Source organism: Pipistrellus hanaki (assembly GCF_964339955.1).
Source record: "Pipistrellus hanaki genome assembly, chromosome: 8".
NCBI lineage: Eukaryota > Metazoa > Chordata > Mammalia > Chiroptera > Vespertilionidae > Pipistrellus > Pipistrellus hanaki.
In genome coordinates this window covers 82,943,579-82,957,488 of record NC_140510.1, presented here as the reverse complement: position 1 = coordinate 82,957,488, position 13,910 = coordinate 82,943,579, and the positions used below count along the sequence as shown (strand labels likewise).

The following is a 13,910-nucleotide window of genomic DNA, read 5'->3' as shown; positions in this document are numbered from 1 at the left end:
TGACTAAAGGAATATTCAAAGAGAAACTTGGAAAAAGGAGAATAAAGTAAATTGCCAGATGGGTTAATAAGAATGGTTTTCCATATGTCTTCAAGATTTTCTCCAGGGGACTTCTGTGAGAGAATTGAACCCTAATGCCCAAGGTTTCCATCATGTATAAAGTGTTGGCACCTCCCCCCCCCCCCCTCACCCATGCATCTAGCCTGGCTCAAGTGAAGGACCATCCGTGGGAGGAGAGAGAGAATAGTCACTTAAATCATATTTTTTCTGTGTTCTGTAGTTCACATGAGGTATGCCAGTTGAGAAAGAATGGACTCCTTAATATAGAAAATGGATGAACACTAGTTAGTCAATAGCAACCAGAGGTAGAAGACTTAACAAATGAAGGAAAACAGTTGGTTTAGGGAGGCAAGGTGAGAACATGGGCTTTGTAACCCTCTGGATTGAATGCAAATCTCATGTATGCCATTTACAGGCTATGACTTAATTTCTATAAGCTTGATTTCTTTTTCTTTTTAAAAAAATATATTTTATTGATTTTATACAGAGAGGAAGGGAGAGAGATAGAGAGTTAGAAACATCGATGAGAGAGAGTCATCGATCAGCTGCCTCTTGCACACCCCTTACTGGGGATATGCCCAAAACCAAGGTACATGCCCTTGACCGGAATCGAACCCGGGACCCTTCAGTCCCCAAGCCGACGCTCTATTCATTGAGCCAAACCGGTTTCGGCTATAAGCTTGATTTCTTGATCTGTAAATGGAAATAATATAGCCTACCTCTCAGGAACACCTGTAAAGATTAAATAAGATAATGTGAAATACTTAGCCCGATATATACTTTAAGGAGGAAATGTGATTAAATGGAATGAGCACATGGTCTTTGGACTGGGATAGGCTTGGGCTCCTGTCCTGCTGCCACCACTGAGTCTCCTAATAAGGTACATGAGACATTGCAGAAACTCGGGGAAATTTCAGTTTCTTCCTCCTGGGATTTATCTCTTCACATCAAGTGTTAATATAGACTAGAGCAATGACTTTCAAACTGTACCAGATTCACTGAGAAGCTTGGTAAAACATACTGGAACCCCTTCCCCAGAGTTTTTTATTTAGTAATAAAAAGTCAGTAGGGCCAAATTTTTTTGTTTCTAACACATTCCTAGATGGTGCTGAAATTGTTTGTGGACTACATTTTGACCTTGATGCAGATACAGAGTTGTTTTTCTTGGGTGTTGGAGGACAGTCTCAGTTTTTGACTTCTGATGGAAAGCACTATTAAAATACATCAGCTGAGACATCTTAACTTATTCTGATACTGATGGTTACAACGTACCTGATTACTATTCTCAATTCTACATTGTTTTTATTTTTATCTTATTTCAGAGAGGAAGGGAAAGGGAGAGAAAGATAGAAACATCAATGATGAGAGAGAATTGATATGCCTTCTGCATATCCCCACCTGAAGATCAAGTCCGCAACCTGGGCATGTGCCCTGACTGGGAATCGAACCTTAACCTCCTGGTTCATACATTGACATTCAACCACTGAGCCACGCAAGCTGGACTTATTCATTTATTTTTATTTAAAAAGTATTTATGAGTCATTTGAAATGTGTCAACCATACTTTAGGCATGTAAATACTGCTGATGAACAAAACAGAAATTCCCTCCCTCCTTAAACGTATATTTTAGTGGAGAAAACAATGAATGGAAAATATAATTGCAAGGTTATAAAGTATGTTCTAAGAAGAGTAGTACTATGGCAATGTGCCTAACATGACATATTTATTTGCATTACATCAAGGAGGCTTCTGGTGTGGAGGATACATGTCTGAAGGCAGTCCTCTGGTATATCCTCAGGGGGTGATGGCAGGTGGGTGACTGGAGGTAGCGTCTCTGGCAGACTGAACACACATAGGGCTTCTCTCTCATGTGGATGTGATCATGAGCCAGGAGGTTGGTTCTGTGGATGGACTTAGTGTACATGCTGCACCAGAAAGGTTTCTCTCCTGCATGAATCTTCTGATGCGTGTGTAGGCCTGAGGCCTGGAAGAAGCCTTTGTTGCATGCAGCACCAATGAATGTCCTCTTATTATTGTGTCTTCCCTCATGGACTTTTAGCCAAGAGAAATACCTAAAGCTCTTGGGACACTTTTCACATTGGTATGACTTCTGGGCTTCGTGGAATCTTTCTTGTTCCCCCGACATGTGGAGTTTCCTGCATTGCTCTGGTGGGTAAGAACGAACTCAGGGGAGACCTGGTCCGGCAGAAAAATGCCAGTCCCACCTCCATGAGGACATCTTGATAAGAGGCTCCTTCCTGAGACCTGGAGGTGCCCAGACTTGCTCTTTTGGAGCTGAGTGGATTCTCCAAAGAAACACCTCTCTCATCAGGCCCAGGACAATACTCTTCCTGGATAATGAGAGGAAAAGTATTTGATTGCCTTGATGAGTAATACTTCAGTAGTTTTCAAAGAAATGGTGCCACCATTTACTTATTTATTTATTTTTACTTTTATCTCCTTGTCCTGTTTGCAGAGAAGTATCTTGGGGAGTCCGTGAGAGTGTCTCCACATTTGCCTTTATTAGAGATCCTTTGACAACTGTTTTGTTAGACGAACAATGACTTCTTTAGGGCACGTTCTTAGAAAAGAGGGCTTTCTTCCCTGCATGTGGATGTGCACCATGCAATCATCACTCAGGTCTGCCCTGAATGTGTCCAGGTTTCTGCCACTTGATTCCCATTTTCCTGTCAATGTGGACCTGTTGCTGCAGTGCCTGTTGAACATAAACTGTGCCAGGACCACTTGAAAAGTAATTTCATCCTTGCTGTGCTTTTCTGGTTTAGCCACTACTGAAATGACTTATAGAGTCTTCGCAGTTCCTGCCTTGCACACGGCTTATTACTGTTTTGAAATGAGCTGAGCTGAGTGTTCTGGAACCCAGAGGACACCTTCCCCCACCCCCGCCTTTCAGAGAGCAGGGTTTGGGTAGGTTTAAAGTCCATATTTTCTGATCCACAGTCATTCCTGCACAGTTCAGGTAGAAATGAGGTTCTAAGATAAATCCTTTCTTAGCAATATTTCTCAGAGACTAAACTTCTAGGATTCAATACTTGAACTCCTGTGTTGATAGTGGTGGATGCTTAACAGACTGGGAGCTCCTAGAGAAGATTGAACTTTAAACTGGGCAATCTGGGCCAAAGGCTGAGCTGCTGTGTGACTGGCTGGCTACACTGCGTTCATCTCCAGTTCTACATTGTTTTTAGTTTTCTGTTCCTCTGCATACTGCCTTTGAATGCAGAGCTCATTTTGAAGTAAAAAAGAATAAGAAAATTAATCAATGCTTGTTGAACCAGATAATTCATCTCAAGTGAAAAGCACAGCAACGTATTTTCCAGTTCTGTAATTTTCCAAGATTTCTCATTATTTCTTTTTACAGGTGAAAACTTGGGGTAATCAATTAAACAGTAAATCAAATATTGTGATCCAAATCCTGTCTGATTCACAGCTTGGGACACACGAATGCATCAGAGTTAGGGCCAGCCTTTTATGTCAGTTAAAAATACAGTTGCTATTTGTATCAGAGCTCAAACACTGGTGTTTCAGTGCTAGCTGGAAGACATGTTTTATTTGTTTTCTCTAAGTATTTTATTTGATGTCTATTATGGACTGAATGATTATCATCCCCCCCCCCACACACACACACACACACACACACCTGCCTCCAATTCATATGTTGAAATCCCAACAGCCCAGTGTGGAGATGAGCACCCTAAGGAAGTAATTAAAGTTAAATGAGCTCATAAGGATAAAGACCTAAATCCTATAGGATTAATGTCCTTATAAAAAGAGAAAACTATCTCCCCCTCCCCCCCTCATCTCCACTTACATATACCAAGGAAAGGACCCGTAAGACACAATGAGAAGGTGACTGACTACAAACCAGAAAGAGAGCCCTCACCAGAAACTAAATATGTTGGCATTCTGATCTCAGACTTTCAGCCTCCAGAACCATAGAAAAAAGTTTCTGTTGTTTAAGCTACCCAGTATATGGTACAGGCATATTTTGTTTTGGCAGCTCAAGCAGACTAATATCATACTTACCTGCTATTGACCCAGAGTGTTTTATAAAAATCTGAATTGGTCATTGTACTGGGTAGTTTCCAGGTGCAATGACCAATGGCTTGTCTACTCTCCACCATTCTCCCTCCTCCACTTATTCTACTTTGAGTATCTGTTTTCTGTTAGAAAAACTGATGATAGAATTGTCAATATTTTAAAAATGGAGAGATTTTGCATGAAAATAAATCTGGATTGTCATATAGTCGAGAGAAATTAGAAAATCTGGCAACAATGCTGTCAATAATAAACTGGCACTTCCTTTTTTAGACGAGGCATTAGCTCTCAAGTTGGCCATAGCTCCCACTTGGCATGCCTCACTCAATTACCGTACCAGCCTGCCCTCTGTGGCCATCTGAGAGTACTGTCCCCATTCCTCAGGAGATACTATGAAGGGCTAAAAGCGCACATGCTTGGAAATCTCTTTGACTGGCTGTTGTAGGTGCTACTAGTAACAGTTCACAATTGCAACCTTTTCAGAAGTATGCTTGGGAGATCAAAGCCACTTAGCTTGTTAGTGCCTAGGAGTATGCCTTACAGGTTAACAATGGCATTCTAAGATGGACACCTCCATCCAGGAAGAAACAATCATTTTTTCTGACCAAGCTTGATATAGCTTCTGCTGGTAGACGTGGGCTTGCCTTTACTTCCGCAGTGCCTTGGCCAGCCCCACTGCCAGGTTCATTCACTTAGTATCCTGCATAGCATCACTCTGGATCAAGGGGCACCCTTTATGGCCAAAGGAGTGCAATGGAGAGCAGATGACTGTGGGATCTACAGGTCATGCCACATACCATGTTATCCTGTCATCTAGAACTTACTGGTATGATTAATTCCCAGTTTATATATTGATAACCCAACATCCCAGAATGACCTCTTAAAGACACAGCTGAGGCACCAGCTTGAAGATGACTTTTCATGAGGATGGGGCACTATCCTGTAAGATGCAGCATAGAATTTTAACCAATGGCCATTGTATTGGTCCTCTATTCCCAATTACTAGAAAACATGGGTCCAGGACCCAACATGTGGAAGTAAGAATGACCTCATTCACTATCGCTCTGAGTTCAACGTGAGCAATTTTAGTCTCTTGTTTCTGAAGGGGAAATTTTTCACCAGGAGAACACAGTAAGAGTCATTCTAAACATAAGTCACTGGCTGCCACCTTGTCACACAGGAGCTCCCGCACTGGTGAGGGAAATTGACCCTGATCATTGCAAGGAGGTAGCACAGCCATGACTTGGGTAAGAGGAGAAATCTCTACAGCACATAGGGGATACACGGGGCCATCTCTTGGTATTCTCAGGCTCAGTTTTACTGTGGCCAGTCACCATGACCATGACCTAATAAAGAAACGGTACTCAGAAGCTCAGAATCTTCAGGAAAGAGGATCTAGGTCCTCTATAGTTTTCTCCTGCACAAGGATCTTCATCTATGGCTCTAGATTATCCTAACAACCAACCTAAATCATTTTCCCTCTCACTGACACTATATTAAGACATCCCATCTCTCAGCTAACACTTTCAGGGTATTATGCTAGTTTGCTGAGTATATAATCTTACACGCATCTAAAGGCAAGAGTGGCCTGCTTTATGTCCTTGAGCATTTTGCCTATGAGACCGGAGGCATCTGCATATTTCAAAGGCCCCTGAAGGCCCATAAAACTCTAAGAACAAAGTTATTCTTAATGCGGGTAAAATGAAAAAGGTGGATAAGCTACAGTAATTATCCAGAGCCTGAATGTAGTATACATAAATACCAAAGACCTGAGGTAGACATGTTGTAAAGTTAAATTATTTAGATTACTTAAGCTTTCTACTTCATATAGCTTATGCAGATCTGAAATCAGAATCATTTGAAATTGCATTAACACTGTTTTTGTTTTACTTTGTAATTCCTGAGACTGACAGACCTGAAGAATATGAGTTTAACTACTAAGCAAGAATTTTCCAAGTAATAACTATTAGCATAACACTTTTCTATGCCAGCTTATAAATAACTTCCACATTGTGGCATCTTTTCTCTTTTCTTCACTTTCACAATTTAGTCATTTCCCAAACTTAATTATTTCATTGAGTGAGACAAAACTCTGGAATACAGAAAGAGATTCTTGTCTTAAATATATCTCCTTATGCTGGTGCTTACAACCATTAGGACATTGGGAAATGACACTTTTTTCCTTCACAAAGCATACAGCAAACAGTGGTGTTTACAATGATGGAGGAGAAAAATAAAATTTCACTTTATTGGTAATAAAAGTAATGGGTGTTGGTGTTTTTCTCCATAACAGTTACCCAAACTACTTAGTTTTTATATCAGAATGATATTTATTTTCCTCTAAGATTTCCTTTGGAAAAAATGCAAGCCTTCTGAAAGTGTTTCTACTTTTCCTTAAAATCATAACACATTTCTTGGAAAATAAAGATTTCCAATGCTTAATAGTCACTCTTTTGAAAAATTTTGTAAACTGTATTTTTAAAACTATACAAAAATCTCTTTAAGGTTTAATTGAAAGTGTTAAGTATGCTTTTCTAATTTTTATTTTAGAAGTTTTTTTTTTTTTTTTTTTTTCATGGTGCTCTTTCATTTCATAAGTTTCATTTTAGGTTATCCTTGAAGTATCAGAATTTAATTTGATCATTGTATGATATATTTTTTAATTGTCTTTCTCTGTGTAATATTACCCAACTTCAGGAGATATTCAGAATGTTCTCTTTCTCGCTTCCTCTCCCTATTCCCTTTCCTCTCCTTCTCTTTCCTTCCTGAGCTCTATCTGAACATTAAGTGAGGCTGAATAAGACAGTCAAGTGTTCTGTGGAAGGGAGTGGCTACAATGGCCCAGCACAGGGTGCAGAAGCCCAAGACAGTGAAGAGGATAGTCACACGGACAGCTATGCACAATGGGATGCTGGAGCCTTAGTGGGGGGAGGAGCACTTGTGCAAATGTATTATAGCCTGAGCAGTGTGAACTCATGGGGCACAACAGCCAAATAGGGCAATGAGCCCTGAACTGAGTCAGAAGAATATCCAAGAAGGGGTCAAGCCCAGTATGGAGTGTCAAGTGAGAAGAGAGTCTATACAACTTGGAGGTTGAAATAATTGGCACAGTGTTGGAGCCGGGGCAAGTTGGAAATGGTGTCCATGGTCGAGGGAAGCAGAGAGACTCTGAAGCACTGGCTTGGTCTGGAGTCTTAAAATCTGAGTTGGCGTCCACACACACAGGTAACCAATTACAGAATAATGGAATCCAAGCAGGTGACAAGGCCATCCATGCGAAGTGAGGGGATAGATGGATGGAGCAGGGTGTTGGGTTGAGGAGATTATCTGCTTGGGCTAAGAGACAGCAATTAGTCACATACAGGGAGTGGAGTTTGAGAATTAGAGAATCATAAGAAAGCCATATTAGGTTCCTAATGTTGATGGTTATTTGCAGTTATGTAAGGAAATGTTCTAGTTTGTAGGAAATGCACAATAAGGAGTTTGTGTGTGATGGATCATTCTGGCACCAATTTACTCCCGAATAGTACAGGGCATGCTCTGTTCAGACACCTGACTCCTTTTAATCTGTACTTAATCTCAGTCCAAAGGCCACCTCAGGCAGCCTGTCTCTGATTTCCTAATGGAAAGTAGCTCTTTCTACCCTTAATCATAGTCTCTGTCTTATTAAGAGTTTCTCCATAGAACTCTGAAATTTTCTTCTTTAGTTATTTATTCTTCATCTATCTTTCCTAACTAGGCAGAGATCTTGCTTTCCAGCACACTGCTATACTTCAATACCTAGAACCAAATATGGTTCTCATTGTGAATGAATGAATGACAAAAATATAGGGTAAAAATATAGATGCTTTAAGAGGGACTTTTGAAACATGAAAACATTTTTCAGTTCAAAAAATACAATTAAATAAAAAGAAAGAAATAGTTAAACATTATAAAAAGTTAAAAATTATAATTTAAATAACTTTTAAACACAGTATTCTGATAATACATTCCTAGAGAGATGAATTCATCCACATCCTTAGTGAAATGTAGTCCAAAAACACAGCATAGAACTCGACAAGTAATAATCACTCAATCACTCAATAAATATTAATACTGATAATTGTCATTACCATAAAACCCAAGATAACTCTTCATGAAATAAGACTATATTTAGCTGGTAATTAAATGGTGCATATTTACAATATTTATTTAAAAATACATTTTATTGATTTTTTACAGAGAGAAAGGGAAAGGGATAGAGAGTTAGAAACATTGATAAGAGAGAAACATTGATCAGCTGCCTCCTATACATATGGGGGATGTACCCGCAACCAAGGTACATGTCCTTGACCAGAATCGAACCTGGGACCCTTGAGTCCATAGGCCAATGCTCTATCCACTGAGCCAAGTCAGTCAGGGCCAAATGGTGCATGTTTATAAAAATCCATTAAAAATATTGTTTCTTCTCTTCTATATCAATTTTAGGGAAATAGATATAAAAGATTATTTGCACCTGCATGGAAAAAGCATTTTAGAATGTCTTTGTTTCATATCATTGGTTTTACTTTTCTCTGTTGCAAATTAACTTCTCTTTTCCAACTGTAAAAATGACAGAGCTATTAATGTATTTAACTACATATTGCACAGGAAATGTCAATGATGAAGAAATAAAAGAATGAGTAAATGGATAAATTACCCTGAAAGTTAGATCATCTGATTACCCTCCCAAAGTCTGAGGAAGCTATGAACTTCTGCTTTACTCTAGGTCTCTGAGGTCAGGGGGCACTCTCATGTGCCAACTGGATTTGGGGTTAATCAACTCTTTCATGTTCTTTATCTTCTAACACTATTCATAATTTCACTGTTTATTATTATTACTTTTTGTGTGTGGTCTATGAATGGTTTCTCTAATGTATATTCAGACAGAATAATGGGCATAAGGAATTCGTGATTTAAATGGTTCCAGGAAAACACACTAAGCAAAAACTTCTAGTTGCTTCTAGCCAGAGAGTAATTAATTTATGTATCAACCACCAGTTGTATCTGGAAGAAGGATCTAATTTTTTATTTTATCTTTATTGTTGAAAGTATTAAAAATGCTCCCCCTTTCCCCCCTTTGACCTCCTCTATCCCTCACCCATCTTCACACCCCCTCCCCTGGCATATTGTCTGTGTCGATGGGTTTTGCTAACCCCTATCACTCATTAATAGAGCCACACAATTAGTTTCACAGATTGAATAGTTTAACAGATTAGTCACTTAACTAGTTCTTGAGAAAACAGGACAGTTAAGTATTGGCAGAGCAAAGGGAAAAGATCAAATTCTAGAGAATGGGACATTTATTCAAAAGAAAGGCAGTTCTGGTGGCCAAGCCAAAGGGTGGGGCTCTACACAGCAAAAGGCAGCACAGTTGGGTGGGAGGGATGGATAAAGGGAGACCAAGGTGCAGAGGGCAAACCTCTTTCTCTGGTTACCCTCCCACTGGTCATACACATTTCAGGAGAGTATAAAGACTATCAGAAGGTCTCTCTACTCTTTGTTCTAATTTCTAGTGACATATTAAAAAGGTTTTTAAGTACTGATGAAAAATTCATCAAAAAGGGTAAAGGGATATAATGCAAAATTTCCCTCTCCCATTAATCCTTATGGTATTTTGAGTAAAATGTGTAATTGCCTAAAACTAAAACTTTATGCCATTTACCTAATGGACTTGAAAAACTGACTAATCTTATGAAAAGACTGAGAGATGACCACTGGGTTTAAATCACTTGGATCCTGACACCAAAGTGATCAAAGGTGAGAGAATAAAAAGCAGTCTCCATACAAAGTGCTAAAAGTGTGTCCCAGCCAGACACATGATTGGCTGAGTCACATCCAATGATTGAGTCCATGACAGCCTCTGCAGGTTTTAGTCTTTGATTTTAAAATAGTCAATGTTGCCAGGCCAGGGTAGCTCAGTGGTTGATCCATTGACCTATGAACCAGGAGGTCCCAGTTTGATTTCTGGTCAGGGTATATGCCTGAGTTATGGGCTCCATCCCCAGAGTGAGGCATGCAAAAGGCAGCCAATCAATGATTCTCTCTGCCTCTTCCTTCCTCTCTGAAATAAATTAAACATATATAGATAAGTAAAATAGTCACAAAGTTTCTGATTTTTCAAAGATTTCTCTATTATAGAATTTTTCTAATTTAATATTATATTCAGGAATTAGCAGAAAGAAAGCACTTAGTCATTTCCTATAAGAAATGAGCAAATGAGTTTCTAAACCAGTCAGTGGAGGTAGATTACCAGCAGCTGGATTTTTCCCAATACTCCTCACCCTCTTCAAACTCTATGGAACTGTATCTATACTTATATGCTTACTAGAAACCTGATGCACGAAGATTTGTGCAAAAATGGGCCTCCACCTTTCCATGCTGCCCAGAGGCCCAAAGGGCTGGGATGATGTAGAACACCTGCATTGTCACCATGGTGACAGCACAAGTGTCTCACACCCCTACCCCAGCATCTTGGCATCTGTGTATGCAAATTAGCCTGCCATCTTTGTTGGGTTAATTTGCGTACTCATTCCTGATTGGCTGCTGGGCGTCGTGGAGTTATAGTCAATTTGCATCTTTCTCTTTTATTAGCGTAGATAGAACTGCAGAACAGATTCAAGATAGCAAAGTATGCCGTAACTGGTTTGGCTCAGTGGATGGAGCATCGGCCTGTGGACTGAAAGGTCTCAGGTTTGATTCCGATCAAGGGCATGTTCCTTGGTTGTGAGCACATCCCCAGTAGGGGGTGTGCAAGAGGCAGCTGATTGATGATTCTCTCTCATTGATGTTTCTAACTCTCTATCCCTCTCCCTTCCTCTCTGTAAAAAATCAATAAAATATATTTTAAATAAAAAAGATAGCAAAGTAAGCCAAAAATAATCTACCCAGCAAAGCTATCACTCAGAATCGAAGGCCAGATAAAGAGCTTAACTAATAAAAAAAAGCTAAAGGAGTTCATCACTGCCAAACAAGAATTATATGAATTGCTGAAGGGGGTTCTTTTGGAAGAGAAAGAAAATAAAGATAAAAAATTATGAACAACAAATACATAACTATCAACAAGTGAATCTAAAAACCAAGGAAATTAAAAAAAAAATCTGATGAACAATATTAACTGTTGAATATAATAAAATCAGAGGTATGGAAAGGGAGTGGACTGATGATTCTCAGGGAAAAGAGGAATGGGGGATGCGGGAAGAGACTGAACATAAACTGTGCACCTATGGATGAGGACAATGGGGGGTGGGTAAAGGGCAGAGGGTGGGGTAGGAACCTGGTGGAGGGGGAAAAAAATGAGGAACTTTTGTAATAATATGAACAATAAAGGTTTATTTAAAAAAAAAAAAAGATAGCAAAGTATAGTGAACTAGGATTTTTACTTAACTCCATAACTTCTGCAGAAGAAGGCAGTGAAATAAGTAATATAGAAAGGTAGCTACATTAAAAATCTATTCTTGTCTTACACTTGATTGGTGTGAAGTAAACATTTGATAATGCACACCACTTTAAAAATGGTGACAATTCACTACGGGTAGGGTACATAGTTGGAAAACACGGATTTGGGTGGAATCAGAAGTTTCTTATTACCTCCCAGCGTTAGTTAAGTCAACCTCATCCTAGGATTAAAGAGATAATGTTATGTTTGTCAGCAGAGAGTCTGTGAATAGGCAAATGGTCACTAGTTTCCAGAAAGAGTTGCCTTGGGTCCAACTTCTGTTTTGACCCTGCCCACCAGGCTGAGCCCCTGAATGTGCATGCTCAGTGGTAAGAGCTGTATCAGGCCTTGACTTCCACTTCACTGCAGCCTAGGAAGAGTCATTCTGTTTTTCTCGTCTCACTTTCTGTCACAGTCACAGCTTGTTTGAGTGTATCACGGACACACAGAAATTCAGGATGTAGTAACCATGAAAGGATTTGATAAGTTTAAAATATGAACAAATATTAAGATTTTATTTTCAAAGCGGGATTAAAATAAGAGGTAAATTTTCTCAGACTTAAGTTACATCAAAACTCCAGCTCTAGGCATCAGAAATCTAAAACATTTTCCCAAATATGCACCCCTTGTAGGGGCCTCAAGCTCTTCCCACCACTCTTTCATCTGCCTGCCTCCTACCTCCTGCTGAAAGCTGGCAGATTGTGACTGCATTTTGACCCTGGTTCTTCTGAAATTCTTGTGAAATGCTTAAATCACTTCTTCTATTGTTGCAACTTCCTTTCATGTATTCTCTTGAAATCTTTGCTAATGCAATTGTCTTATCTCCTAAATTGTAGGCACCCTATCTTTCTGAAACAGAGGCCTCACATTCCTCCTTATTTTGTATTTTATCTAAAGCCAAGTCAAATGTAGAACCGCCCTTTATTTCTAAATTTTTATTATACGTGAGGATGTCTTTGTAATATTAGCTATTTATTTGGTTTATTCAATCTTTATTCCCCCCTGTCCCTCAATACAGCACTGATTTAGAAGTTATTCTTAAAATGGACTTGCCATAAGTACAAAATATTCATTCTAACCACAGAGGCTTGTGTAGCATGAAATCTTGCCTTACACATTTCTCTCCTTGGTTGGTGAGGACTCTGATAATTTCCTAATGTTTCTATGCATTAAGGACATCCTAAAGTCTATTTCAATGAAGTAATTTTCCTATTCCACATTTGCTTAACTTCATGCATTCAATCTAGTATCCTATTTAAAAAGTATCTGTGGATGAAATAGAACACAGGAAACCAATTGACTTACTAAATCTTGAGGCAGTAAACAAAGACTTTCTGTCTGAGCTCTTTACCACAAACACAAATAACCCTAAACCCTTAAGTCCATGTTAATAAATCTGAAACACCCATTCCCTCCTACACATAGAATGTCTGTATTTTCCCAGCCTCAGAAACAACGGTTTAACTGCTGGCACAAGTTACTATCCTTTACCATATCAGAAAAAGTTTTCTGCTCAGTCTTCAGGTTTACTCAGCACATTTTTCTTGAATAGCTTCTATTTCTGAGTCTCCTTTTCCCACAGAAGAGTACATTCCTTCCCATGTGCAGAGCAAGGGCCATGTGACCCACACAGAGGAACCACAGATGTTATGACTTACGGATGGTGGAGAAATTGAGAGAGAACCCACATCTCAAGTTGGTCATCCTGGGTTGTTTGAAAGACTCAGTAACCACCATTCATAAAAACAAACAAACAAACAAAACAAAAAAGAAAAAGAAAAAAAAAACCAAAACAGGTTCACACTGTACTTCTGCCCATGGAATCCACAAAAGAGCTGCCAAAGAGAAAGGAGTTTGGTAACAAATCATATCTGCTTTGCAGAGCACCTACCCTTATAACTTGGCATTTGGGGGAATCTATCTGAAATCAGTGTTTGATTGTTTTCTATCAACAGCATATTACGAAAGTGATTTTTATGGCCTGCCACATAACTTAAGTTTCAAATCAGACCTTTCTAAATAATACCCTACAAATTTTATGAATATCTTGCCAGGCATTTTCACATTGTACCCACAAATAGATAACTAGTTTTATTTAAAATTCAAATTTTAAATATAATTTCATAACTTTATTGTGCATGGTCCATGATCATAATATATAAAAACCCTGTGTCACAACGACCAGTAAGGACCAAGGCTCAAATAACAGGAAGTCAGTCCTGTAGTCAGCATTGGGTTGTCCTGCTGAGCCTCTTTGGTACCTTTTGATCAGCACTTGCTTCTCTCTTTTTCTCCCAGTCTGGCCAGCATCCAGCCTTCATTTCTCTCCAGGCCTCCA

At 39.2% G+C, this 13,910-nt stretch overlaps 1 protein-coding gene and 1 long non-coding RNA gene across 3 annotated transcripts in view; both read right to left on the bottom strand.

Annotated features, from left to right (window-relative positions):
• The window catches only part of LOC311626519, an 82,552-nt gene extending 68,958 nt beyond the window's left edge, over positions 1–13,594 (bottom strand). For both annotated transcript variants that reach the window (XR_014795705.1, XR_014795706.1), the window contains exon 1: positions 13,231–13,594. This is a non-coding gene — a long non-coding RNA (uncharacterized lncRNA). The remainder of the gene's footprint in view (positions 1–13,230) is intronic.
• Positions 1,793–4,202, bottom strand: LOC311626898 (zinc finger and SCAN domain-containing protein 4-like; the record flags this gene model as incomplete). The annotated part of the gene is given in 4 exon segments (XM_084892822.1): positions 1,793–2,202; positions 2,205–2,279; positions 2,282–2,442; positions 4,105–4,202. Coding segments are annotated over 4 exon segments (744 nt in total).
• Positions 13,595–13,910: the final 316 nt, after the last annotated feature.